The 27,248-nt window shown below is 42.6% G+C and overlaps 1 protein-coding gene across 3 annotated transcripts in view; it reads left to right on the top strand.

Moving 5' to 3' along the window:
• LOC306697259 (NACHT, LRR and PYD domains-containing protein 3-like) overlaps positions 1-27,248 on the top strand; it is a 57,258-nt gene that overhangs the window by 6,281 nt on the left and 23,729 nt on the right. For 2 of the 3 annotated variants that reach the window (XM_079161069.1, XM_079161068.1), the window contains exons 7-10: positions 19-192; positions 324-497; positions 2,306-2,352; positions 2,492-3,589. In XM_079161069.1, coding sequence (XP_079017195.1) covers positions 19-192; positions 324-497; positions 2,306-2,352; positions 2,492-3,117 — 1,021 coding nt within the window. In that variant the 3' untranslated portion in view covers positions 3,118-3,589. Of the gene's footprint in view, positions 1-18; positions 193-323; positions 498-2,305; positions 2,353-2,491; positions 3,590-12,212; positions 12,354-14,921; positions 15,063-17,646; positions 17,788-27,248 lie in introns of those variants that run through there. The other variant, XM_079161067.1, reaches the window with a different exon arrangement.

Here is a 27,248-nt window from a genome sequence, read left to right as displayed (position 1 = left end):
TCATCATTGTCTCTTCAGACTCAGTGACTGTAACCTCTCAGAGACAAGCTGTGAAGCTCTTTCCTCAGTTCTCAGCTCCCAGTCCTCTAGTCTGAGAGAGATGGACCTGAGTAACAATGACCTGCAGGATTCAGGAGTGAAGCTGCTGTCTGCTGGACTGAAGAGTCCACAGTGTACACTGGAGACTCTCAGGTGACCCTGTGAATTACTTTTCTTGGACTAAGGACTAAGTTTAAACTTTACACACAAACAGATTAGTGACGACAGTAATAAACATAAAACTTCCAGCCCTCACAGTTCCCTGTTGTTTTGTGTGTTTGCAGCCTGTCAGGCTGTCTGATCACAGAGGAAGGCTGTGCTTCTCTGGCTTCAGCTCTGAGCTCCAACCCCTCCCATCTGAGAGAGCTGGACCTGAGCTACAATCATCCAGGAGACTCAGGAGTGAAGCTGCCGTCTGCTGGACTGAAGGATCCACACTGGAGACTGGAAACTCTCAGGTATGAAAAGACCTGCTGCAGCCACAGACAATCAGTCTGATAGAGGAGGTAGAGCTGGAGACTTTTCTCTGTCACACTGTCAGCCTGGTTAATATGATCGTGACACACCAAGCTGACCTCAAACTACCAGAGACTCATCAAACTGTTTGTGTCTCACATCAGACCATCAATACAGACAGAAGTAGTCAGGGAACAGTAGCCAGGATGAGCCCAAACAGGGAGGGAAGGTGATGTAACTGTTGTTTTTCTGGAGCGTTGTCTTGTTTCAACATTAGAAAACAGGACAGTGGTGTATCCTGACACGTTGACGGGCATCATGGTGGGTTGACATGAGTCAACGTCGTCACGCTGCAGGTTTGTGGGCTCATATCAAACAATAGTTGATGTATTGATTTTCGTGCGTGTTGCTTTTTAGTCCAGACTTTATTGTGAAAAGACAAACAGACAGAAACAATCTGTTTAAAGCGTCTTGATGAATCATCACAATAGGAATGTTTTTCTGTTTTGAAGGAGTTCAGCTTTACCTGGTTGTGGTTTGTTCTGCACTGAGAGCCAGTTCCCTGGCTGATAAGAGTCGACTTGTTGAAACTACAGGTGACAGTCGGCCACAGACGCTCAGTGAAGAACCAACAGCTGATTGTGGACATGGTGTGTCAGAGCCCAAAGAGGTTTATTGAGGACTGGACCAAAGTTCTAGGGGGACACAGGCAGTGCTCTGTGGCTGCAGACGGACTTGAACTGTAATATTTTCACCCCCAGATTACAGATCATAGAAACCAGTGTTGACTGTTGCTAGGAGACGGGATGTGAACAGCTTCGTACATCCAACCATCCCCCCCGACCTCCTCCATCAGAGGGTTTGTGGCGCTGTAGTGGTTTCAGGATACTTTCTCCTTTACTTCTGAGAGACAACAGTCATTATTACACAAACACAAGAGGTCACTTGTCAGGACCAAAACATCCAACAATCAATACTTCTATACTGACAACGGATCAGCTGACTCTGTGTGATGGTGAAGAGTCGTGTGGTGGTGATGAACCCACAGAGAACTGTCTCCATCTCTGCAGCTCTACTGAGCTTTTTAGCCTCTTTTAGCTCCTAGTTTTGGTTCTGCAGCACATTTCCTGTTTGGTTCAGTCTCAGTTTTTCCAGCAGCAGCTGTTTTCATCCAACAAGCTGTGATGAAGCCACTGTTCACTACCTGCTCAGCAGCAAACAGCAGACAGACTCAGTCAGAGACTAGCTGGTGAACATAGAGGATCATTTAGCAGCTAAAGAGACAGATGTTTCCCTCAGGAGGTGGTGGAGACCAAACACAGAGCTACAAGAGAGAGAATAGTGGACTAACATTCATCAGGAGACACAAACACAAAGACTCCTGATGAGTCATCATGTTGATGTGTAACTGCTGGATGTGGAAGCAGCTGGTTGACATCATGTTAGACACAACTACTTTATAAGCTGATAATATGTCACATGTTGTGTTTACAGCTTGTTTTCACTGAACCACAAGTGGACAAAGAAATCAATTGATGCAGGTTTAAACATGTGATTTACTGACTGACTGGTGGAGGAAACTGAGTGTGAAATGGATGATTGTCAATATAATACTGATAATAATAGATCATGAACAAGTGAACATCATGAGCTGTCGTCATGGGCCAATCAGAAGAAGCTCCAGTGAAGTCAAAGAGTATGAGCTGATGAATAATAAGTGCTCCATGTGAACATGAATAACAAAGCTCTGTGTGTGAGAGTGATGTAATGTCCATGTTTCATGCTGCTCTGACCCCCCTCCTCCTTTCAGGGTGGAGCCTGCTGGAGTCCGATGGTTCAGACCAGGTCTGAGGAAGTGTAAGTGTGCTTTGAGTTTGATTCATGAAAACAAAGCATCTTCAAACTGTGACATCACTCATTCACATCTCTGATGTCATCATCAAACAGATGATAGATTAATAACTGCAGCTGTGTTGTGTCTTGTTCTCTCCATCAGATTCCTGTGAACTCACACTCGACACAAACACAGTGAACAGAAAACTCAAACTGTCTGACAACAACAGGAAGGTGACACATGTGAAGGAGGATCAGTCATATCCTGATCATCCAGACAGGTTTGACCACTGGTCTCAGCTGCTGTGTAGAACTGGTCTGACTGGTCGCTGTTACTGGGAAGTCGAGTGGAGAGGAGAGGTTACTATATCAGTGAGTTACAGAGGAATCAGGAGAAGAGCAGACGGTGATGACTGTTGGTTTGGAGAGAATGATCAGTCCTGGTGTCTGAGATGCTCTGATGAAGATGGTCATTACTATGTCTATCACAATAGGACAAGAACACCCATCTCCTCCTCTTCCTCCTCCTCCTCCTCCTCCTCCTCCTCTGGTAGAGTAGCAGTGTATGTGGACTGTCCTGCTGGCTCTCTGTCCTTCTACAGAGTCTCCTCTGACACACTGATCCACCTCCACACCTTCAACACCACATTCACTGAACCTCTTTATCCTGGCTTTGGGTTCAGGTCCAGGTTCTGGTCCAGGTCCTGGTCTGGTTCCTCAGTGTCTCTGTGTTCTCTGGAGGGAGAGTCTCCTCCTGCTAGAGAAACCTTCTCTCTGCTGACCAGATAGTTCAGTATGTACAGGATCACACACAGCTGATGTTAGTTGGTACCAACCTGATCTCTCAGTGGTTGTAGATGCAGTTGGAGCAGGTGAGGGGTACCTGAGCTGGTCTGGACTCTGGGGGGTTGAGAGCTCTCTGGGACTTGTGGTGTTGCAGATGGAGGTCTGAAGGAGCTGAGCGAGGTCCATGTAATGACCTGACATGATGTGTTGTCTGAGAGAAGCTGTGAAACATCTTTGACTTTGTGTAGAAAACTGAACTTTGTTGTCTTGAAACATTTGTTTGTGTTCAGAAAAACCTCCGAATGTCAAACAAGAGTCTTTCTGGATCAAATTCAGCATCTGTGGAAAAAGAACCACAAGTTGTAAAGAGTTGTTTTGATTTGAACAAACTAAATTCATCTTCTTTGATCATCGTGTAACAAATGAACAAACTGTGAGAAGTGACGTTTTGGTTGATTCTAGATAATAACCATCTAACCCCGAACAGGAACCAATGTGGTCCTAGAGGGGGGGGGGGGGGGGGACACAGAGTGTACACATGTAGTACAAATCACTTCTGAGAACGAATTAAATTATATTTTATGATATTTCAAAAACCTACATGATGAAGAAATTCTGATAAAATGGACCATGTAACCTATTTTAATCACTCAAAAACATATATATATATATACACAAAGTACTACAAGATACAAGTACTACCACAATTTCACTTATTTTTCGCCAGGAGACGGCGAGCTATGTTCTCCGTTACCGATCCCAGGCGCGACCTACGGCACTCTCACAGACACCCCGCATATCAAAGAGCACGAGGACAACACACTGAATCCAACCATATCTTCCAAATTCTTGTCCTTCAAACCATTAAAACCTTACAATTATACTGCCACAGATCAACACAGCCAAACAATTGAAACGCTCCGCACCTTGAGATGTTTTTCTGGAAGAATATCGCCCCAAAAAAAATTACTCCTTTCAGCCATTTGCTCCAGGTCTGTCTCCTGCGTTCTGTGAAAAAACTGAGTCTCTATGAGCTTGTATAAGGAATAGGTAAGCCTTTCAGTTTTGGCCAATGGGTTTGATCCTTGGGGGCGAGCCACGGTTTTCGATTTTTTTGCAGGCTTAAAATTCTGTCAATCAACTCAAAGAACGTACCATTAGACGCGTTAGACTCTTCCGGGTTCAAATCTTTGTCACATGTGCAAATCGGCCAATCACAGGCTGTGTGAGGTTCAATTCAAGTCTGTGAAACTGAAATTCAGATGAGGATGCGCCATGTTTTACAGGTTTATATCGAGTCCAGGCTCTCAAAATGATGCCAAACTGCTGTATTAGATAGATTGAACTATTGAACTATTGTTTTAGTGATAAAACAAGTGAAATATATAGTTATATAGTGTATAAAATTAGCATGGGGGACCTGGAGCAGCTGCATCCAAAATGAGAATTTGGCCTGATCTCGGCCGAACTTTCCGTACAAAAGCATCTATTTTTCTATTGTGCTTTCACTTTATCAAAGTAAAAACAGTATGTAGAGACTACTGACACGTTGTACTATGATTGTGGCATTTTTTAGGCTTACTGCTGCATTATTTCAAATACAAAAACAATAAAAGTGCTTTTTTTCCCAGGCGAACCTGAACATTTTCAATTTTTGCTGTGTTATCTTCATTCAGCATTAACCAGTAACATATACACTGATATGTACACATATCAACAATTATATATATAACAGTTATTATAACATTTAAATTATTCAATTAGACCTTGTAGTTCGAGAGAAAAGCTCTTTTCATTATGGGTATGACATTTTCGAGCAGAGAACTCAAAATAGGCTTCGGGGTTAAATAGATAAAGCACATAAACATCACGTCAAAGCAGAAATGTCCAAATCCATCCCAACACTGTATAAAATGAAGGATTAGTTAAATCAGCTTCATTCTTCACGTGGTGTTGTTCACTTTCACTTCATTCATCACTGACTGTGTGCTAGTTTGATGAAACTCATAGAAACAAATCAAAAGAGACAAAAGAAGTTTGAACCAAACTACTGATCAAGAACCAACTCAGCTGTTTATTCAATGAAGATATATTATAATTCAGAATGTGTCATGATTTCACTTTTCATTCTTTGATTTGTATTCTTACTGATCATGTGTTCATTTAATGATGCTCATGTTTCAGTGACGTTCATTCATGTATTCACGTGTGATTGTTGACGAGGCTGATTGGTGATCTGAACTTTTGAGGTTTTTGACATTTTATCTTTTATTTTATTTACTTTCTACATCATCTGTTTCTGTAACCTTTCATGTTTTTATTGTATAAACCAAATAAAACTGGTTTGTATTTTGTACATTCCAACCAAAGTCCAGTGCTGCTGGTCTCTGAGGGTGTCTGCGTAGTCTCCAGTATGAATATCACATGACTGATGAACAATGAGGGGGTGTGTCAACTGTTAAAACACTTCCTGGAAGGCTCCTCAGAGATCCCTCCTCTCTCCTCTCTCCTCTCTCCTCCCTCCTCTCTCCTCTCTCCTCAGAGCAGAACAACTTCCGGTTCAAGCGAGGATCGAGGAAATGACTGAGGGTACATCCCAAGTCTCTTAATTGCATCCTCGTTTCCCTCACTTGGCTCCTTTCCTTGCGTCTTAGTCCCTCCCACCAGGGATGCATGGAGAGACGCAAGGAAACCATGCGAGGAGAGAGGAAACGAGGAACCATGTTTTAAGAGACATCTTTTCCTCTGTTGAGTCACTTGAAGCGACGTCTGTTTCTGATGATGACGATCAGCTGATCACGTCTGAATCAGCTGTGATCAGCTGTCAGTCGGCTTTAACAGCTGGAGAGACTTTAGAGAAGTTTGTGTCTGTTCACATGATCACTGTACTAATAATAGTAACTAATAACACTAATAACTCATAAAGACACACAGTGATCATCACTGTAGAGGAGTTTCTCTCTGTAGTCTGTTAAACCGTGTTCTGTTTATAAACTCAGGACTGATTTCTACAGCAGAATGTTTTCTTCTTATTTATGAATTATTTGCGTCTGTACGTTTTGAAATCGTGACGTCATTATTAAATAACCAGAACATGATTATTGTTTCTCTTAAATGATGAAACTCAAACACTCTGAATGATCCTCACGTGACTGAATGAAATGATGATCAATAATGTAAAGATCTCTGACTTTAATAGTTTCATAATAAAGTTATTGAGGAAACATCACATCATGAAAACACAAATCTTTCTATAAATGAAGAAAGTTGTTTGTGGTTCTTTTGTTGTTCAGACTACAATGAACATCTATTTAAACCAGACGGTGAATCAGAAAAGTAACTAAAACTAATCAACCGATCTCCACGTCAACGCTCACAACTACAGAATGAACACTGATGAAGAGATAAACCTGGATTATCTGAACGCGAGACAAAGAGGACATTACAACAGAGAAGACGTGAAGAAGAAGAAGCCTCGACTCAGCAAACTGCAAAGCTGTCACACAGAAATCAGTGTGGAGGTCAAATCATGTGCAAAGATGACGCCGCAATGGAAGGCAGATCTCCTGCACCATGGCACCCATTCCACGGTCCGGGACGGTGTGGCCTCAGAGGTTCAATGTGTTTTCTGCTCTTCTGTGTAATAATACTTGTGTTTCCTAATAACTGATGCATGAGAAACCACGGCAACCAAAGAATGTACAACCGAATGCAAACAATTATAGTGAGAAGAACTCAAATCAGCAACCACTAGATTAAAGAAACCATTTGTTAAACCATTAAGTCACCATCGAATAACACGTGATATGAATATAGTTCACAGTCCAGCAGCACACGAGCTGTGACGTGTTTAAAACATGAACACGGCCTCTGTTTGTACAGATAGAACATCAGAAGAGTGAGACGAGGGGGGGGGATAATGTGCACAGATACTCTGTTTTGTCTGTTCCTTGTTGTTAGACCTCTGAACCATCTGTGGGGAAAGAGCTCTATCCATTCAGCTGAATTATCATTAGTGTCTACTAAATAAATATGTTTTTATATTTTAAGAGGTTTCTCTGCACCGGACCGTCTTGGTGAAGAGAGAGCTGAGCCGGAAGGCAAAGCTCTCAATTTACTGGTCGGTCTACGTTCCTACCCTCACCTATGGTCACGAACTCTGGGTCGTGACCAAAAAGACAAGGTCGTGGCTACAAGCGGCCGAAATGAGTTTCCTCCGTAGGGTGGCCGGGCTCAGCCTTAGAGAGAGGGTAAGGAGCTCGGACATCAGGAGGGAACTTGGAGTCGAGCCGCTACTCCTTCGCATTGAAAGGAGTCAGCTGAGGTGGTTCGGGCATCTGATTAGGATGCCTCCTGGACGCCTCCCACTGGAGGTTTTCCGGGCACGTCCAACTGGGAGGAGACCCCGGGGAAGACCCAGAACACGCTGGAGGGATTATATCTCCCAGCTGGCCTGGGAACGCCTCGGGATCCCCCAGAATGAGCTGGAACATGTTGCAGAGGGAAGTCTGGGTCAGCCTGCTGGGCTGCTGCCACCGCGACCCGACCCCGGATAAGAGGAGGAAGATGGATGGATGAGCTTTCTCATCTCTATTATTTCTCACCGGGAGGTGAAAAAGATTATTTTCCAGCACAGAATGAACCCGCTGTATGTTAGTGAGGATGTGAGGTACTGAGCTGTGTCAGGCTTCTTAGTTCCTGGTTCTTATCTTCAGTGCTTGTTAAACATTAACTCTGCTGCTCACTGATGTCAGGTGAGTCCTGCCCACTCTGAGAGCAAAGGTGGACTCAGGTGAGTCTGGCTTCAGAGTGGAGTTTATAATATCACGGATGAAGAGAAGAAGATCTCACCTGGTGAGTAAACTAAGAAACGTTTCTTCATCAAGAAACAACTGAGATATAAATTAAAAGAACTAAATGTGTGTAACTGTAAAGAAGTCCACGTTCTCCGGTTGATGAGTAAAGACTGATTATTACTCCTCAGGTGTTTGCTGACTGTTTGTTACCAAAGTCACCACCTGACCTGAGCTGAAGTGAATCTCATCCACCAGAACCCACGATGGGAGACCGTCAACCCACCACAACAGACACCTCAGGTGAGTGATGACACGGAGGTTATTGTTGAAAGTGTTTCATAATCATGGTGAGTTCTCAACAATCTGCTTTAAAATGCTGTTGAGTTTTCTACAGTGTACATCATTTATACTGATACTGAGAAACGTGTCGACGCCTTTTATGACTCTAACAACAGACTGAAGGGTTTGAAGATCAGACTAAAGGTGAACGAGGACGTTAAATCCTCCTCTGATAAATATTACAACAGATATAAAAACGACACAACAAAGTTTTATCAGCGGTGATAAAACATGAACTTTGTACCTCCATCAACTCTATTACTGCTGCTGCCAATCAGAGCACAAGCTGCTCTATAACATTTATATTCAGAGAAGATTAAAGAGGAAAAGCTGTTTATAGCTCACCCAGCTTCAAACTTACTGATCAGACTCACATTCATTTCATGTCTGAGACTTCAAAATGCGTTTGAGAACATTAAAAATGATGTTTCATTGTATTGAACTCATGAAAAATGAAATATAGAGTTTGTCACTGGTCTCTAAAGGCCTTGTGTCTGTTTGACACAAATACATCTTGTTTACATATTTATATTCATATTGTAACTAAAGGTTTTTAATATGATCTGTGTGTACGTCTGTTTCTGCCACTTATCCAGATTGCATTAGTGGACCACATTATTATTGAACTGTTAGAATTCTAGTAATTCTGCCTTTCTAGCTAAAAACAGTTCTCATTCAATCGACATGGAATGTTTCTTTTGAACCCGTTTAACACCAAAACCAGACACAGTTTGTTAAATGAGTGTAAAAACAGAGTTTGAGTTGTTGAAAACACAGCAGACTACAGTCATGAAAGAATGGTCAACACTGATCACTGAGGGAGAGATATGCCATCAAGACATTTATAGTTTCCTCCTCTCTGATCTCTGATCATGTTTCATTCAACAACCAATCAGAGGAGAGCTAGTGACGTTAGCAGCACCGCTAACGGCTAACCAACGAGGTTCACTTCAGTGACATCATGATGCCTTCAGGCTCTGCTCAGTGAACATGAGTACTGGCTGAAGCTACATTATAACGTTATCATGATGTGTTCACATGTAGTCTGTAAAATGTAGTTTTAGTGATAAACTAGAATAAATCCAGTAGTTTGAAGGAGATGTTTTCACATGAATATAAATAGATATTAGAGATGAATTATGATGTTTAACTTCTAACACGAGCTCTAAACACATTATTATACTTCATTAATAATAATAATAAAAATAATTCTTTTAATCAATACATTTCTTTTAATTTCCTTCTCAGTTGAATTGTGTGTTTTTATGAAAAACCCACGATAGATAACTTTATTGTCCTGATGAAATGTGGACACACAGAGTGTCTGCTGTTAAAAAATACAAAAATAACAAGTCAGCAGTCTTGACTCGTTCTGACTTTAAGGACAAATCCCAACGTCCCCTCACGGACTCACGGACTTTGAGGCGCTCCTGTGAAGTCCGTGAGGGTTTAGTTCTGTCTGTCAGATCATTGAGTGTTTGAGTCTCCTGCAGACATGTTGAGTCCTTTATGAACCCTTTACGTAAGTCTGCATGGTGCTGACTTAGTCTAAGGGAATTACCCACAAGTCATTGCAACGTGACATTAAACACGAGGTAACCAGTGGACGCATGGAGGCGTAAACAAAGAGGACGGATCAGTGTGTTCAGTCTGGAGTATTACATTTACTCAGAAACATGAAGGGTTAAAGATGGAACAAACAATAAACATGAAATCAGAGAATAATTATTCATTTATTCATCAAATATTAGATTTTGTCATTGAAGCTGTTTTGACAAAAACGAGTAAATAGATTATATGAAGTTACTTCATCTTGTGAGGAAAGAGTGAAGACATACAAAGTACACAATAAATACACACAATTATACATCATATTTGTTGTTGTTGTCATGGTAACGTGATATGTTGCAGCAAAGTGCTGTCCCGTTCATATTCACACCATCTCAAGCCCTCACAGCCTCTCACACTCACACACTCACCAGGTGACGTCAGTGAGTCCTTGAGGGTTCAGGGTTCAGGGTTTAGGGGGACATTGGGATTTGGCCTAAGAGACTCTGGGTACATCTCAAGTCTCCTATTTGTCATTTCCTCGATCCTCGCTTGAACCAGAAGTTGTTCTGCTCCGCTATATTGACGGCCGTCCCTTATTGCTGCTCTGAGGAGAGAGGATGGAGGAGAGAGGAGGGAGGAGGGATCTCTGAGGAGCCATGAGCGAGGACCCACAAGAACAGACTTCCAGGAAGTGTTTTAACGGTGGACACGCCCCCTCAGTGTTCATCATGTGATTGGACGCTGCAGCTGATCGGACTGATGACTGAGTTTAACACCAGAGTGAAGACAGATCAGATTAAACTCGTTTATATTTGATCTGTTTTCTGGTTTAAATAGATGTTCATTGTAGTCTGAACAACAAAAGAACCACAAACAACTTTCTTCATTTATAGAAAGATTTGTGTTTTCATGATGTGATGTTTCTTGATCACTGTGTCTTTATTATCATTGTTATTATCATCATTATTATTGTGATGATGATGATTATTATAATTATTGTTTTTGTTTTATTATAATAATAATTATTATTATTAACGTACTTTAACTCCTAGAGATTTAACCTGATTGACTTCAGATCCGATCAATCTACTCTTGAGACCTTTACAGTGAAAAGTGATCAAAAGATCATAAAGTTATGAACTATGAACAGGTTACATGTCACAATAAATCAACACATCACTAAACATCTGCAGATGAAAGCTCACAGTGTTTCATTGAAGGGTTCAACTAACAGCCAGTTGAGTCCACTTTCCTCTCTCAGCCTCTGGATTCACTGCCGGTCCTTTTCTCTGGACTCCTCACTCGTCTCCTCTGCCAACGAGTTCTACTAGATTACTGTCAGACCTCCAGGAGACACAGAGAGTTTAGAGAGCTGCTTTTACTTTGACAGTCTGTTATGTTACAAACACTGAAGCACATCCACAGCTTACATTTGTTCCTGTTTGTAGCTGCTTCATGCTCTGACTGGATGCAGTAGACGTGGAAACAGAGGAACATTTGAAGAGCTTTTCAAAGTCACTCAAATAGAAGTGAAAAGTGACGTCATCCCCAAAGAAAGGCCAATAAAAAGCCACATGAAGAGTCTTCCTCTAGTCTTCAAACAAGCCAACAGACTAAAGAGCATTGTGAACGTCATTTCTTAGAGATGACTCTGCAGCTCAAAGTGACAACAACATGGAAACTGTCCCATGAGTGTCTTTAGTATTGAGGTGAATGAGCTGTGTGTGTTTGTCATGATGAAGAGAAATAATGTTGTTGTGTTTGTGTGAAGGTGTGGACTCTGCTATGAATCAGTGTGAGGACAGAGAGGAGGGAGTCCCTCCCTCTAAAACCAGCCACACCAAAGCACAGAGGTGAGATGACCGTCTCTAACTGTCCATGACTCAAAGTCTTTCATTCACTGACTCTGTTCCTACATGTGACCAGGACCCATCAGGGACCACACTGTCCTGGACCTGGACCTGGACCTGGACCTGGACCTGAACCTGGACCTGAACCTGGACCTGAACCTGGACCTGAACCCAGTTATGTGTCCATGAAGAGGTCTATGGATCGTCCTATAGTCTTCAAAGATGGACGCCAATCTGTTAATAAAAGGTGAGGATTTCAAACTGATGATGATGATGATGATGATGATGATGATGATGATGGTGATGATGATGTCAGAAGGACACTCACACATGGTTCCTCTCTTCATCCTGATTGGACAGCATTACTCTTCAACCATCATGGTCACCTCACTGCATCACTTCCTGTCTTTGCTGCACTGAATACAGCTTCAACATCAACACTGAAACATTTCTACATGAAACATTGATTTCATACTAAACGTCTCCTAAAACTACCAGGATACTAACACACAGAGTACAGTAGGTTTATTACATCACTGAATGTATCTGGTGTTTCTATCAGGAGGAAACTGGAACAACCTGGACCTGAACCTGAACCTGAACCTGAACCTGAACCTGGACCCAGCTGTGTGTCCATGAAGAGTGACCAGTCTATGGGTCATTTTATTGACTTCAAAGATGGACGCCACTCTGTTGATAAAAGGTGAGGTTATCAAACTGATGTTGATGATGATGATGATGATGATAATAATAATAACTTTATTTAAATTGCACCTTTCCAAAATAAAGTTACAAAGTGCTTCATAATAAAACAAGAAAGCAAATCAGAAACACAATCAAACCGGTAAAATAAGATTTAAATCAATAAACAAAATAAAATGCGTCAGATGTCAAAATAATCCAAACGGTAAAAGTGAGTCTTCAGAAGAGATTTAAAGAGGAAACTGAATTTTCCGGCCTTAGATTAGCAGGAAGAGAGTTCCACCGCTGAGGGGCCCGGACAGCAAAGGCCCGTTAGTAAGGTGTGGTGTAAACTATATAATAGTACGAGTGAGCGCTATAACACTGAAATAAGGACATGTGAGGAAAGAAAGTTTGTCTTTGGAGTATTTATTCTCTGTGCAGAGAAGGTTCAATCATCCCACTGAGCTCCTGTGTGCAGTCTGAGGGATGAAGAGCCCCGTGTGCAGGTTTCTACATCTTATAAAGGACCAGTGCACAAGGGTGGGGGGGTAGGATGAGTCCTCTCTAACACATCTGTTTCTGTTCCTAACCTAAACATTCTGTGCTTAACTGTCTGCACCCCATTCAGTTACTTCCTCTGATGGAATGTTTCTCCTGCTGATACCAGATTAAAGTGCATCGCAGTAGTCGAGTCTGGAGGAGATGAAAGCATGAATGACTCTCTCAGGTCAAAGGTCAAAGGAATGACCTGATTCTGCTTCGCTGTCTCAATTGAGTAAAGCAGATCTACACAACTTTGGTCACCTGAGCATCAAAAGTCAAGTCAGAGTCAGAAATAACACCCAGGTTGAGGGTTCATGCTGAACCTTATGAGATAAAACTCCAGACTGGAGGAGAGATCATTAATGCAGAAAGGGGCCAGCAGGGGTCATTATACCTACAAGACAGGACATGAACCATGAAACAGTGCTGGAGCAGGCTTCATGGGAAGTACAACTGGGTATCATCTGCAGAGCAATGAAACTCTGTATTATGTTGACGTATGATGAGTCCTAGTGGTGACATGTACATGGTGAACAGGAGGGGACCCAATATAGACCCCTGAGGGACCCCACAGAAGAGAGGAGGCCTCTCCAAGCATTACACAAAAGAACCAGTTCAACAGATAAGACATCAACCAATCCAGCTCCACATCACTGATGCCAACAGAGTTCTTTAGACGGCGGATTCAGAGATTGTGGTCCACTGTGTCAAAGGCTGAGCTGAGCAGAAAAAATCCTGTGCTTTTATTTTGAAGGGGATTTTGTATGCAGCCTGTCTGCTCATCATCTCCGCTTGTGTGCACGTCTCAGAACGCGCAGCTAGTGAGGCCGAGGCGGGTCTATGAAGCAGTTTAGCCAATTGCTGATTAAAGATAGAAATGAGTGACGTACAATTTAGTCAATCAGCGTCCTCAAATAGATTCAACTTGGGGCCAAAACAGGAGAAGTCTCTACAGGCGAGCGCGAGCGCCAGCGTGAGCACTACTCCTTCAAGACCCGTTTGAGAGGAGAAGTTTGAGGAGAAACTTAAGGCCAAAGAGCTGATCCCAGATCAGCCTGACCTCACGATCAGACAGCAGACTAGCGGGAAAGAGAAGCAGAACATGAAGCTTCTCTACTAGCTGTACACCACACAGGTTTGACTCATCAACAATAGAACCTTGATTTTGTAGCTTTACACCTATATCAGAATCCATCATTTATTAAATACAATTCAAAATTAATCCACCCATACAGCTCTTATATTAGGCCTATCAGTTGGAACCAATGCATTGGATTTACACTCAAAATAAAAGTGTGCACACAACTTTAACATGGCCATGTTGGTAGCACTACATACTTCTGTCCATTCAGTGTCCATTGGTCCGAAATCGTAGCTTGGTGGTGGTGATGATCAGTTGTCCAATTAGACTTCAAAGCAACCACAACATTCCAGCGATGTCTATTCGATCAGCTGTTGAATCCAGCACACGTCGATCCATACGAGTTCAGATGAAGCCAGTTTTTGACTTAATGTAGTGACTTCAACAATATCCAATTTATCTTAAAGCCACTAGGGGGCGAACGGGAGAACTTGATCGGACGCGTGTTCCACAAACATTTCTCTGTCCAGTGCGCTGTCTTTCTTTGGATCCGTTGATCCATTTATTCCGGTTGCATATTGACACCAAAACAGAACAACACAGGATACTTGACAGGATAATATATCACCTTGAAACTCTACGCTGACACGATTCCTTGACACGGTCAAAAACTGTTCGCTTCCCGTCCACACACACCTGGTTCTCATTACTAGACACTTACCTATATGCACTTTTAGGTCAATGTGCCAGAACTGCATACAAATTCACCCCGTGTTTCCCTCAAAAACAAAAGAAACCAACAAAACCACATCATGGCTCCAACACAGCTTCAACATCAACACTGAAACATTTCTACATGAAACATTGATTTCATACTAAACGTCTCCTAAAACTACCAGGATACTAACACACAGAGTACAGCAGGTTTATTACATCACTGAATGTATCTGGTGTTTCTATCAGGAGGAAACTGGAACAACCTGGACCTGAACCTGAACCTGGACCTGAACCTGAACCTGGACCCAGCTGTGTGTCCATGAAGAGTGACTGGTCTATGCCTCATTTTATTGACTTCAAAGATGGACGCCACTCTGTTGATCAAAGGTGAGGATTTCAAACTGATGATGATGATGATGATGATGATGATGATGATGATGATGATGATGATAATAACTTTATTTAAATTGCACCTTTTCAAAATAAAGTTACAAAGTGCTTCATAATGAAACATGAAAGCAAATCAGAAACACAATCAAACCGGTAAAATAAGATTTAAATCAATAAACAAAATAAAATGCGTCAGATGTCAAAACAAGCCAAACGGTAAAAGTGAGTCTTCAGAAGAGATTTAAAGAGGAAACTGAATTTTCCGGCCTTAGATTAGCAGGAAGAGAGTTCCACCGCTGAGGGGCCCGGACAGCAAAGGCCCGTTAGTAAGGTGTGGTGTAAACTATATAATAGTACGAGTGAGCGCTATAACACTGAAATAAGGACATGTGAGGAAAGAAAGTTTGTCTTTGGAGTATTTATTCTCTGTGCAGAGAAGGTTCAATCATCCCACTGAGCTCCTGTGTGCAGTCTGAGGGATGAAGAGCCCCGTGTGCAGGTTTCTACATCTTATAAAGGACCAGTGCACAAGGGTGGGGGGGTAGGATGAGTCCTCTCTAACACATCTGTTTCTGTTCCTCACCTAAACATTCTGTGCTTAACTGTCTGCACCCCATTCAGTTACTTCCTCTGATGGAATGTTTCTCCTGCTGATACCAGATTAAAGTGCATCGCAGTAGTCGAGTCTGGAGGAGATGAAAGCATGAATGACTCTCTCAGGTCAAAGGTCAAAGGAATGACCTGATTCTGCTTCGCTGTCTCAATTGAGTAAAGCAGATCTGCACAACTTTGGTCACCTGAGCATCAAAAGTCAAGTCAGAGTCAGAAATAACACCCAGGTTGAGGCTTCATGCTGAACCTTATTAGATAAAACTCCCAGACTGGAGGAGAGATCATTGATGCAGAAAGGGGCCAGCAGGGGTCATTATACCTACAAGACAGGACATGAACCATGAAACAGTGCTGGAGCAGGCTTCATGGGATGTACAACTGGGTATCATCTGCAGAGCAATGAATCTCTGTATTATGTTGATGTATGATGAGTCCTAGTGGTGACATGTACATGGTGAACAGGAGGGGACCCAATATAGACCCCTGAGGGACCCCACAGAAGAGAGGAGGCCTCTCCAAGCATTACACAAAAGAACCAGTTCAACAGATAAGACATCAACCAATCCAGCTCCACATCACTGATGCCAACAGAGTTCTTTAGACGGCGGATTCAGAGATTGTGGTCCACTGTGTCAAAGGCTGAGCTGAGCAGAAAAAATCCTGTGCTTTTATTTTGAAGGGGATTTTGTATGCAGCCTGTCTGCTCATCATCTCCGCTTGTGTGCACGTCTCAGAACGCGCAGCTAGTGAGGCCGAGGCGGGTCTATGAAGCAGTTTAGCCAATTGCTGATTAAAGATAGAAATGAGTGACGTACAATTTAGTCAATCAGCGTCCTCAAATAGATTCAGCGTGGGGCCAAAACAGGAGAAGTCTCTACAGGCGAGCGCGAGCGCCAGCGTGAGCACTACTCCTTCAAGACCCCTTTGAGAGGAGAAGTTTGAGGAGAAACTTAAGGCCAAAGAGCTGATCCCAGATCAGCCTGACCTCACGATCAGACAGCAGACTAGCGGGAAAGAGAAGCAGAACATGAAGCTTCTCTACTAGCTGTACACCAGACAGGTTTGACTCATCAACAATAGAACCTTGATTTTGTAGCTTTACACCTATATCAGAATCCATCATTTATTAAATACAATTCAAAATTAATCCACCCATACAGCTCTTATATTAGGCCTATCAGTTGGAACCAATGCATTGGATTTACACTCAAAATAAAAGTGTGCACACAACTTTAACATGGCCATGTTGGTAGCACTACATACTTCTGTCCATTCAGTGTCCATTGGTCCGAAATCGTAGCTTGGTGGTGGTGATGATCAGTTGTCCAATTAGACTTCAAAGCAACCACAACATTCCAGCGATGTCTATTCGATCAGCTGTTGAATCCAGCACACGTCGATCCATACGAGTTCAGATGAAGCCAGTTTTTGACTTAATGTAGTGACTTCAACAATATCCAATTTATCTTAAAGCCACTAGGGGGCGAACGGGAGAACTTGATCGGACGCGTGTTCCACAAACATTTCATTGTCCAGTGCGCTGTCTTTCTTTGGATCCGTTGATCCATTTATTCCGGTTGCATATTGACACCAAAACAGAACAACACAGGATACGTGACAGGATAATATATCACCTTGAAACTCTACGCTGACACGATTCCTTGACACGGTCAAAAACTGTTCGCTTCCCGTCCACACACACCTGGTTCTCATTACTAGACACTTACCTATATGCACTTTTAGGTCAATGTGCCAGAACTGCATACAAATTCACCCCGTGTTTCCCTCAAAAACAAAAGAAACCAACAAAACCACATCATGGCTCCAACACAGCTTCAACATCAACACTGAAACATTTCTACATGAAACATTGATTTCATACTAAACGTCTCCTAAAACTACCAGGATACTAACACACAGAGTACAGCAGGTTTATTACATCACTGAATGTATCTGGTGTTTCTATCAGGAGGAAACTGGAACAACCTGGACCTGAACCTGAACCTGGACCTGAACCTGAACCTGGACCCAGCTGTGTGTCCATGAAGAGTGACTGGTCTATGCCTCATTTTATTGACTTCAAAGATGGACGCCACTCTGTTGATCAAAGGTGAGGATTTCAAACTGATGATGATGATGATGATGATGATGATGATGATGATGATGATGATAATAACTTTATTTAAATTGCACCTTTTCAAAATAAAGTTACAAAGTGCTTCATAATGAAACATGAAAGCAAATCAGAAACACAATCAAACCGGTAAAATAAGATTTAAATCAATAAACAAAATAAAATGCGTCAGATGTCAAAACAAGCCAAACGGTAAAAGTGAGTCTTCAGAAGAGATTTAAAGAGGAAACTGAATTTTCCGGCCTTAGATTAGCAGGAAGAGAGTTCCACCGCTGAGGGGCCCGGACAGCAAAGGCCCGTTAGTAAGGTGTGGTGTAAACTATATAATAGTACGAGTGAGCGCTATAACACTGAAATAAGGACATGTGAGGAAAGAAAGTTTGTCTTTGGAGTATTTATTCTCTGTGCAGAGAACTCCTAGACTGGAGGAGAGATCATTGATGCAGAAAGGGGCCAGCAGGGGTCATTATACCTACAAGACAGGACATGAACCATGAAACAGTGCTGGAGCAGGCTTCATGGGATGTACAACTGGGTATTGTTAGGTCCTGAACCTCTCAGAACTGTGGAAGGCCACATGTTGAAAAGCAGCCCATACAGGAGAAGAAGCCCCCCCCCCTTACTCCCATTCTTAACAGGGCAGGAATCAGCAGGTCCAGATCAAAATCACAAGATATTTAATAACTACAGAAGCCAAAACAACTGCAAACTGAAGTACACCATGAATGATAAAACAAACATAATATTCCATTTAATATGAGACCCCGTTCAGGCCACCCAGCAAACTAATGTGTTCACTGAATGGCCCCAAGGAAGTCTGACTCTCTCTGTCGATCCACACCCTTTGTCCCCCCAAAGTTACATTGATGAGCCCATCGATCAGCTCCCACGATTGGCTCATCCAATAAGCCCCTCCTGGGCCATGCCTTTGGTTCTGTTCTTCACACCTAGGTCAGCCAGCTTCGTTCCGACCCCCGCTGGCAGACACCTCCTTACATTCTTGGGGCCAGTTTCTTTGTTTGGTTCGCCAAACCCCCGTCTCCAGTACACTCCTCACCCCCCCCCCCCCCTCTTACAGCATGAAATGACCACACTTCTTGGTTTAAACTCTTACAAGTAAACACACTGTAACATATAATATCCAGCACTAGGAATGCTCTAAAACTTAAATTCCTCACAGTATCATCTGCAGAGCAATGAATCTCTGTATTATGTTGACATGCAGTGTTTCCCCGAGGACAGGGGTGTCCAAACGTTTTTCAAAGAGGGCCAGATTTGATAATGTGAAGATGCCCAAGGGCCAACAGTCCCTGCTGACATTATTTTAAACAATACAAGTTGCCTATACATACACTATTATTTAATAATTATATTTTCAATGACACAGCAGGGAGCATTTTATTTTAAATATGATCTTTAAAATGTAGCATTCTGGTGAACTCTGAGAAGAAAATTAAGTGATAAGACATTTACTTTAAGCAAAAAACTAATTTATTATTCAGTTATTAATCAGTATTTCAGCTCTGGTTGAACAGCTGGATAGTTTTTTTCAATCTATTATTATTTTTAACCTTTTATGTAGACAAAATCCATTGAGAACGAGGTCTCATTTTCAAAAGTTTGTCATTTAAAAACAAAGATAGCAAGAGTAGCGAGAACCATCGCCTGTACAAATAAAGTGATTAGTTTTCATTGAACCCCGTTACTGTATTAACTTCCACTGTTACTGTAAAGCTGTTAGAATTGTGGCCTAACTTCTATTTGCAAATAATATGCATTCAATCCAGTTCAATTATTTAAATTAGAATGAAGAGTAAAGTAATAGCTGTGATCTATACACACCTCTGCATTAGCAACCCGCTGAAATGAAGATACAGGCACCTTAACCCTCTCTATCATTACTTCAGGGCCCTGTTGGGACCGGAAGTACCCTGGCTGTGGTCATCACAGTGAACAGTGTCTGGGAGTGTGATGAGAGGGCACGTGAGCCCTTGTTACTGTAGTTCATCTCCTTGGAGCAGAGGCAGCATTTAGCATACCCTGCCTTATCAATATTTCTAAAACACTGCGACAGCAGGAAGCTGTACTCACGTCTGTTTAGAGTAGACCTCCACCTTTATCCAGGCCCAGCTCCACCTTTATCCAGGCCCAGCTCCACCTTTATCCAGGCCCAGCTCCTTCACATCTCAGCCCTGCATCAAGCTGCGCTACACAAACAGCGTCCTCTCCCTGAAGCTCTTTGACCTCATCATCTCATCAGTATCTGGGCCTCATCATCGTGGTCTTAAAAGTTATTGTCACCACGAAATCATCCTCATTCTACTTTGAGTTAAAAAAAACAACCTGCCAGCAGATCCGCCGGTGTTCCGGTTTAACGTTAACGAGTGACCGCGTGAACTGAACCGAGCATGTTTCATCGCGTTACGTTTTTTTTCCTCCTAAATCGCGATAATGACGAATGTTAACAAACAAAGTTCCGCATGCAGTGGACGTTAACCTTAACCAAGCAAGTCTGAACTGTAACGGAGGGAAAGACGGTGTAGACATCTTAACGCTGATTGGCCAAGACTCTACACATCAAAGATGTTTTATTGCGAAGATCACGTCATCACCTTTTTTCCTCGTCTCAATCCAATCTGAGAAACGCTGGCTGGCCAGATGACCCCCCCCCTAAAGAGAAAACATCTACGGATCACGTGGATGATATATTTTCATTCAAAACGGCTAATTTCGCTGAAAAGCAACACGTTTGCAGATATGCATTTGACTCGTGGGCCCGCGAAAAAGACCGCTGCTGTGTGGCCAAGTTATCTTGGAGTTACTTCACTTTTCTAGCACGGTCGCTCTCTGATAGCTTGTTGAAGTATTAGCATGTTTTTTCTCGTAGTGTCTCTTTACATTATATCACTTAAACAAGGCAACAGTCTCAAACTAGGCAGACACAGTTGTTTCGGTTTTCGGTGAAAAAATATGAAAGCCGCGGCCCTCGGTATCGACTTTCCTTATTTTACTTGCCGTAGCCATGACGGTTGAAGGGTCAGAGACAATTAAAAAAAGCCAGACAGTTACAGAGTGGTGCTGCCACCATGAGGTGAAAAGAGGAATTGCATGTTGAATTTGTATGATTTATTCATTCCGTTTTGACTGTGCTGGCGGGCCATAAATAATGCATTTTAAGACAGAAGGCGCGGGCCGTATAAAATCTGACCTCGGGCCGTGATTGGCCCGCGGGCCGGACTTTGGACATGCCTGCCCTAGGACCTTGAACTATAAGAGTATAAGAGTAACGGAGTATAAGAGGGGGAGAAAGTGAGACTCTAAAACTGTTCAATTGTTAAGATTTGTTGGAATTTATTGTCTGTAAAATTGGTTGAGACTGTTGAGTCAAGATGTGAAACAGAAAAGGGGAAATTGAAGCTTTTCCTCCTTTAATTTATTGTTCTGAAGTTAAGCACTTTATTTGAACATGCACAATTTTCACATTTTATTTATTTTCTCTTATGTTGAAATGCTTTTATTTAGTTAATGAGAGAACAGTATACATATCTGCAGTCATACATATATGTTCAGTTCTATGTTACGTGACAATAAATATTGTCAAAAGGTTTTTGAATCGTACTGAATTCATTTGATTGATGTCAGGTATTGATTACATGCAGATGTTGATACAACTACTAGGCTACTTAAATATATATCACACTAAATAGTTAGAGATTATGATCTTCCGGACCTTTGCTTCAAGACATTTTTTCGAACTAGACCTGTTAGAGCCATATATTAAGTTTTGATTACAAATCATAATTTCTAATTTTGCAAACATGTTTGTATGACCTAAACACATTCTTAATTTGTTAACGAAAGTTAAATGTGCATTCTGTACATTTATTTTCGTTTAGGAACTTTTGTGATTAATCAGATGAGGATCAGCTGGTAGAAGAGGAAGAGGTGGGACTGAGTCTCGGGTTAGTTTTCTTTTGTGTAGAACGAGGCATCGGGACAGTCTTTGACCTCACGCTAAACCTCACGATGAATTGATTATGGCTGTTGATTTTGTCGAAAGTGAAAATAAATAAATCAAGTGACGGCAAAGGAATCAGCGTGCAAGAACAATTATTTGAACTGTTGAAGCGTGTGAGTCAGAAATGGAGCCTCGTAACATGGCCCATTAAACAGGACAAGGAACAAAGAACGGGCCACCACAAGACCTCTTTAAATTTGAGCTGAAGACCCCTGCTCTACATAGTTCCTCAGTCTCATCTGAACTCGTTCATGGAGGCATCAACATTTAATAGAGATGATGAATTAACAGTGAAAACTCATCATAGCTTATATCTATATATGTGTGTGTGTGTTTTATATTATACTGAATATTATGATATGATATATATTATACTGTGTATATAATTTATACTGAATTCCCTGTGAGCGTGACTACAATAAGATGTCCTGATGTGTTTATCAAAGTGTTATTTACTGCTTTTTTTCGTGTTGGAATAAATGTTAAATATTTAACTGAGTAGTAATGCGTGTTTGATACCTTCATGTTTTTGCATTAAATCATTCTGGGATGTTTGCTGAAATTGATTGGATGGCCCTAGAACATGTTCCACCAGCCGCCACTGGTTATTCATGAAACAAATCAATTGATGGAAACAGTCTTTTCTAAAATCTTTGATAAAGACGACAGCTTACAGATGAGTCTAAAAGGACTTAAAGCTGAGGGATGTAAACAGGGCTTCTTCATGCCTCGTTGATTCACAAATTGTCTCAAATTAAAAGAATCTCAGAGTTTGATAAAGTCAGAGGTGAACGAGGAAGAGGGGCAGCAAACATATGAAAATCACCAAGAATAAGGACTCTGTCATATTGTTCCATAATGAAAGATCAACAGTAAGATTAGTGGGTCTGTAAATATAACTAAGATATTCAAAGGAGGAGAAGCAGCCGATCCAGAGTGAGGAACGCCTGAGAACATTTCTGTGAATCACAGCATGACTCAATGAGAGGTGTGCATTCCTCAGAGCTAGTCCAACATTCTGTGATCATAACAAAGTCAACATTGTCGTGATAAAATCCTGGCAGATCAAAGACTTCTTGGCAAAAGTTATGCGATTAATCGCGGTTAACATTTTTTATTATTGCTCAGCACTAATCATGACAGAACACAACATCTTTAACTAATTGTTGTATTTGTGTGAATGGTACAAACACAATGTGAGCTGATTCTTCATGATTCCTCCACAGAGAGGACCAGGAGAGCTCAGAGGTTCCCAGAGGTCAGTCTGCCCAGCAGCATCAAACACACCTGGACTCCATATTTATGGTCTGTACATGAACAACTACTTTAAATCTATTCTGTTCACAATCATCTCCATGCTGCACTCTGTAGACCAGTGGATTGTCAGTCTGTCCAACATGGATCTGATGTTTGGTTCCATGGTTTTAGTTTGTGTCATTCAGAGAATATTCTGTTCCAGCTGCTGGAGGAGAACATCGTCACTTTTGTGAAGAATGAGCTGAAGAAGATCCAGAAGGTTGTGAGTTCAGATTACCCAGAATGCTTAGAGAGTCAGAGGGAGGATGAGGAGGTGCTGGACAGTGTGGATGAAGAGCAGAGGAGGAGCAGCAGAGAGGCATTTCTGAAGATCACACTGAACTTCCTGAGGAGGATGAAGCAGGAGGAGCTGGCTGACTGTCTGCAGAGCAGTAAGAGGATTTCTCTAAAGATTTAACATGCTGGATAAATGGAACGTTTACTAAAGTCTCAAGAGATGGACCAACATGTATTCAGATATGTTGACATATTTGTCTAATAATCTATTCATTGATGTTCTTTGTTTTTATTCAGGAAGTCATTCAGAAAGTCATCCTGCAGTTTGTCAGCGTGAACTCAAATCTAACCTGAAGAAGAAGTTCCAGTGTGTGTTTGAGGGGATCGCTAAAGCAGGAAACCCAACCCTTCTGAACCAGATCTACACAGAGCTCTACATCACAGAGGGAGGGACTGCAGAGGTCAATGATGAACATGAGGTCAGACAGATTGAAACAGCATCCAGGAAACCACACAGACCAGAAACAACCATCAGACAGGAAGACCTCTTTAAAGCCTCACCTGAAGGAGAGGAACCAATCAGAACAGTGATGACAAAGGGAGTGGCTGGCATTGGGAAAACAGTCTTAACACAGAAGTTCACTCTGGACTGGGCTGAAGACAAAGACCACCAGGACATACTGTTCACATTTCCATTCACTTTCAGAGAGCTGAATGTGCTGAAAGAGAAGAAGTTCAGCTTGGTGGAACTTGTTCATCACTTCTTCAGTGAAACCAAAGAAGCAGGAATCTGCAGCTTTGAAGAGTTCCTGGTTCTGTTCATCTTTGACGGTCTGGATGAGTGTCGACTTCCTCTGGACTTCCTCAACAATGAGGTCCTGACTGATGTTACAGAGTCCACCTCAGTGGATGTGCTGCTGACAAACCTCTTCAGGGGGAACCTGCTTCCCTCTGCTCGCCTCTGGATAACCACACGACCTGCAGCAGCCAATCAGATCCCTCCTGAGTGTGTCGACATGGTGACAGAGGTCAGAGGGTTCACTGACCCACAGAAGGAGGAGTACTTCTGGAAGAGATTCAGAGATAAGGAGCAGGCCAGCAGGATCATCTCCCACATCAAGACCTCACGAAGCCTCCACATCATGTGCCACATCCCAGTCTTCTGCTGGATCACTGCTGGAGTTCTGGAGGATGTGTTGAAGACCAGAGAGGGAGGAGAACTGCCCAAGACCCTGACTGAGATGTACATCCACTTCCTGGTGGTTCAGTCCAAACTGAAGAAAATCAAGTATGATAGAGGAGCTGAGACAGATCCACACTGGAGTCCAGAGAGCAGGGAGATGACTGAGTCTCTGGGAAAACTGGCTTTTGATCAGCTGCAGAAAGGCAACCTGATCTTCTATGAATCCGACCTGACAGAGTGTGGCATCGACATCAGAGCAGCCTCAGTGTACTCAGGAGTGTTCACACAGATCTTTAGAGAGGAGAGAGGACTGTACCAGGACGCAGTGTTCTGCTTCATCCATCTGAGTGTTCAGGAGTTTCTGGCTGCTCTTCATGTCCATCTGACCTTCATCAACTCTGGAGTCAATCTGCTGTCAGAAGAACCAACAACCTCCCGGTTGTCTGAAGTCTCGAGAGACAAACCTGAACGAACACGTCTCTACCAGAGTGCTGTGGACAAGGCCTTACAGAGTCCAAATGGACATCTGGACTTGTTCCTCCGCTTCCTCCTGGGACTTTCTCTGGAGACCAATCAGAAACTCCTACGAGGTCTTTTGACACAGACAGGAAGTAGCTCACAGGCCAATCAGGAAACAGTCCAGTACATCAAGGAGAAGATCAGTGAGGATGTGTCTCCAGAGAAAAGCATCAATCTGTTCCACTGTCTGAATGAACTGAATGATGGTTCTCTAGTGGAGGAGATCCAACAGTCCCTGAGTTCAGGACGTCTCTCCACAGATGAACTGTCTCCTGCTCAGTGGTCAGCTCTGGTCTTCATCTTACTGTCATCAGGAAAAGATCTGGACGTGTTTGACCTGAAGAAGTACTCTGCTTCAGAGGAGGCTCTTCTGAGGCTGCTGCCAGTGGTCAAAGCCTCCAACAAATCTCTGTAAGTACAGAGAGAGTTAGATTCATACATCATAATTTAAGTACGCTGCTATCTTTTCTACTTATTGTTTATTTTATATTCAACCTTGTCTCTTCAGACTGAGTGGCTGTAACCTCTCAGAGAGAAGCTGTGAAGCTCTGTCCTCAGTTCTCAGCTCTCAGTCCTCTAGTCTGAGAGAGATGGACCTGAGTAACAACAACCTGCAGGATTCAGGAGTGAAGCTGCTGTCTGCTGGACTGGAAAGTCCACAGTGTACACTGGAGACTCTCAGGTGACCCTGTGAATTACTTTTCTTGGACTAAGTACTTAGTTTAAAGTTTACACACAAACAGATTCCGTCAGATTATGTGACATGTGTGTTGTTTTGTGTGTTTGCAGCCTGTCAGGCTGTCTGATCAAAGAGGAAGGCTGTGCTTCTCTGGCCTCAGCTCTGAGCTCCAACCCCTCCCATCTGAGAGAGCTGGACCTGAGCTACAATCATCCAGGAGATCCAGGGGCGAAGCTGCTGTCTGCTGGACTGGAGGATCCACTCTGGAGACTGGAAACTCTCAGGTATGAAGAGGCCTGCTGCAGCCACAGACAAGCAGTCTGATAGAGGAGGTAGAGCTGGACATGTTTTCTCTGTCACACTGTCAGCCTGGTTAATATGACCCTGACACACCAAGCTGACCTCAAACTACCAGAAACTCATCAAACTGTTTGTGTCCCACATCAGACCATCAACACAGACAGAAGTAGTCAGGGAACAGTAGCCAGAATGAGCACAAACAGGGAGGGAAGGTGATGTAACTGTTTTTTTTCTGGAGCGTTGTCTTGTTTCAACATTAGAAAGTAGGTCAGTGGTGTATCCTGACACGTTGACGGGCATCATGGTGGGTTGACATGAGTCAACGTCGTCACGCTGCAGGTTTGTGGGCTCATATCAAACAATAGTTGATGCTTAGTTGCTTGTGTGTGTGTTGTCCTTTAGTCCAGACTTTATTGTGAAAAGACAAACAGACAAAGAAACAATCTGTTTAAAGCGTCTTGATGAATCATCACAATAGGAATGTTTTTCTGTTTTGAAGGAGTTCAGCTTTACCTGGTTTTGGTTTGTTCTGCACTGAGAGCCAGTTCCCTGGCTGATAAGAGTCGACTTGTTGAAACTACAGGTGACAGTCGGCCACAGACGCTCAGTGAAGAACCAACAGCTGACTGTGGACATGGTGTGTCAGAGCCCAAAGAGGTTTATTGAGGACTGGACCAAAGTTCTAGGGGGACACAGGCAGTGCTCTGTGGCTGCAGACGGACTTGAACTGTAATATTTTCACCCCCAGATTACAGATCATAGAAACCAGTGTTGACTGTTGCTAGGAGACGGGATGTGAACAGCTTTGTACATCCAACCATCCCCCCCGACCTCCTCCATCAGAGGGTTTGTGGCGCTGTAGTGATTTCAGGATACTTTCTCCTTTACTTCTGAGAGACAACAGTCATTATTACACAAACACAAGAGGTCACTTGTCAGGACCAGAACATCAACAATCAATACTTCTATATTGACAACGGATCAGCTGACTCTGTGTGATGGTGAAGAGTCTTGTGGTGGTGATGAACCCACAGAGAACTGTCTCCATCTCTGCAGCTCTACTGAGCTTTTTAGCCTCTTTTAGCTCCTAGTTTTGGTTCTGCAGCACATTTCCTGTTTGGTTCAGTCTCAGTGTTTCCAGCAGCAGCTGTTTTCATCCAACAAGCTGTGATGAAGCCACTGTTCACTACCTGCTCAGCAGCAAA

The sequence above is a fragment of the Pholis gunnellus genome (assembly GCF_910591455.1).
Source record: "Pholis gunnellus genome assembly, chromosome: 6".
Classification (NCBI taxonomy): Eukaryota; Metazoa; Chordata; class Actinopteri; order Perciformes; family Pholidae; genus Pholis; species Pholis gunnellus.
The sequence above is the reverse complement of the archived record's forward strand: the minus strand, read 5'-3'. Positions and strand labels throughout refer to the sequence as shown.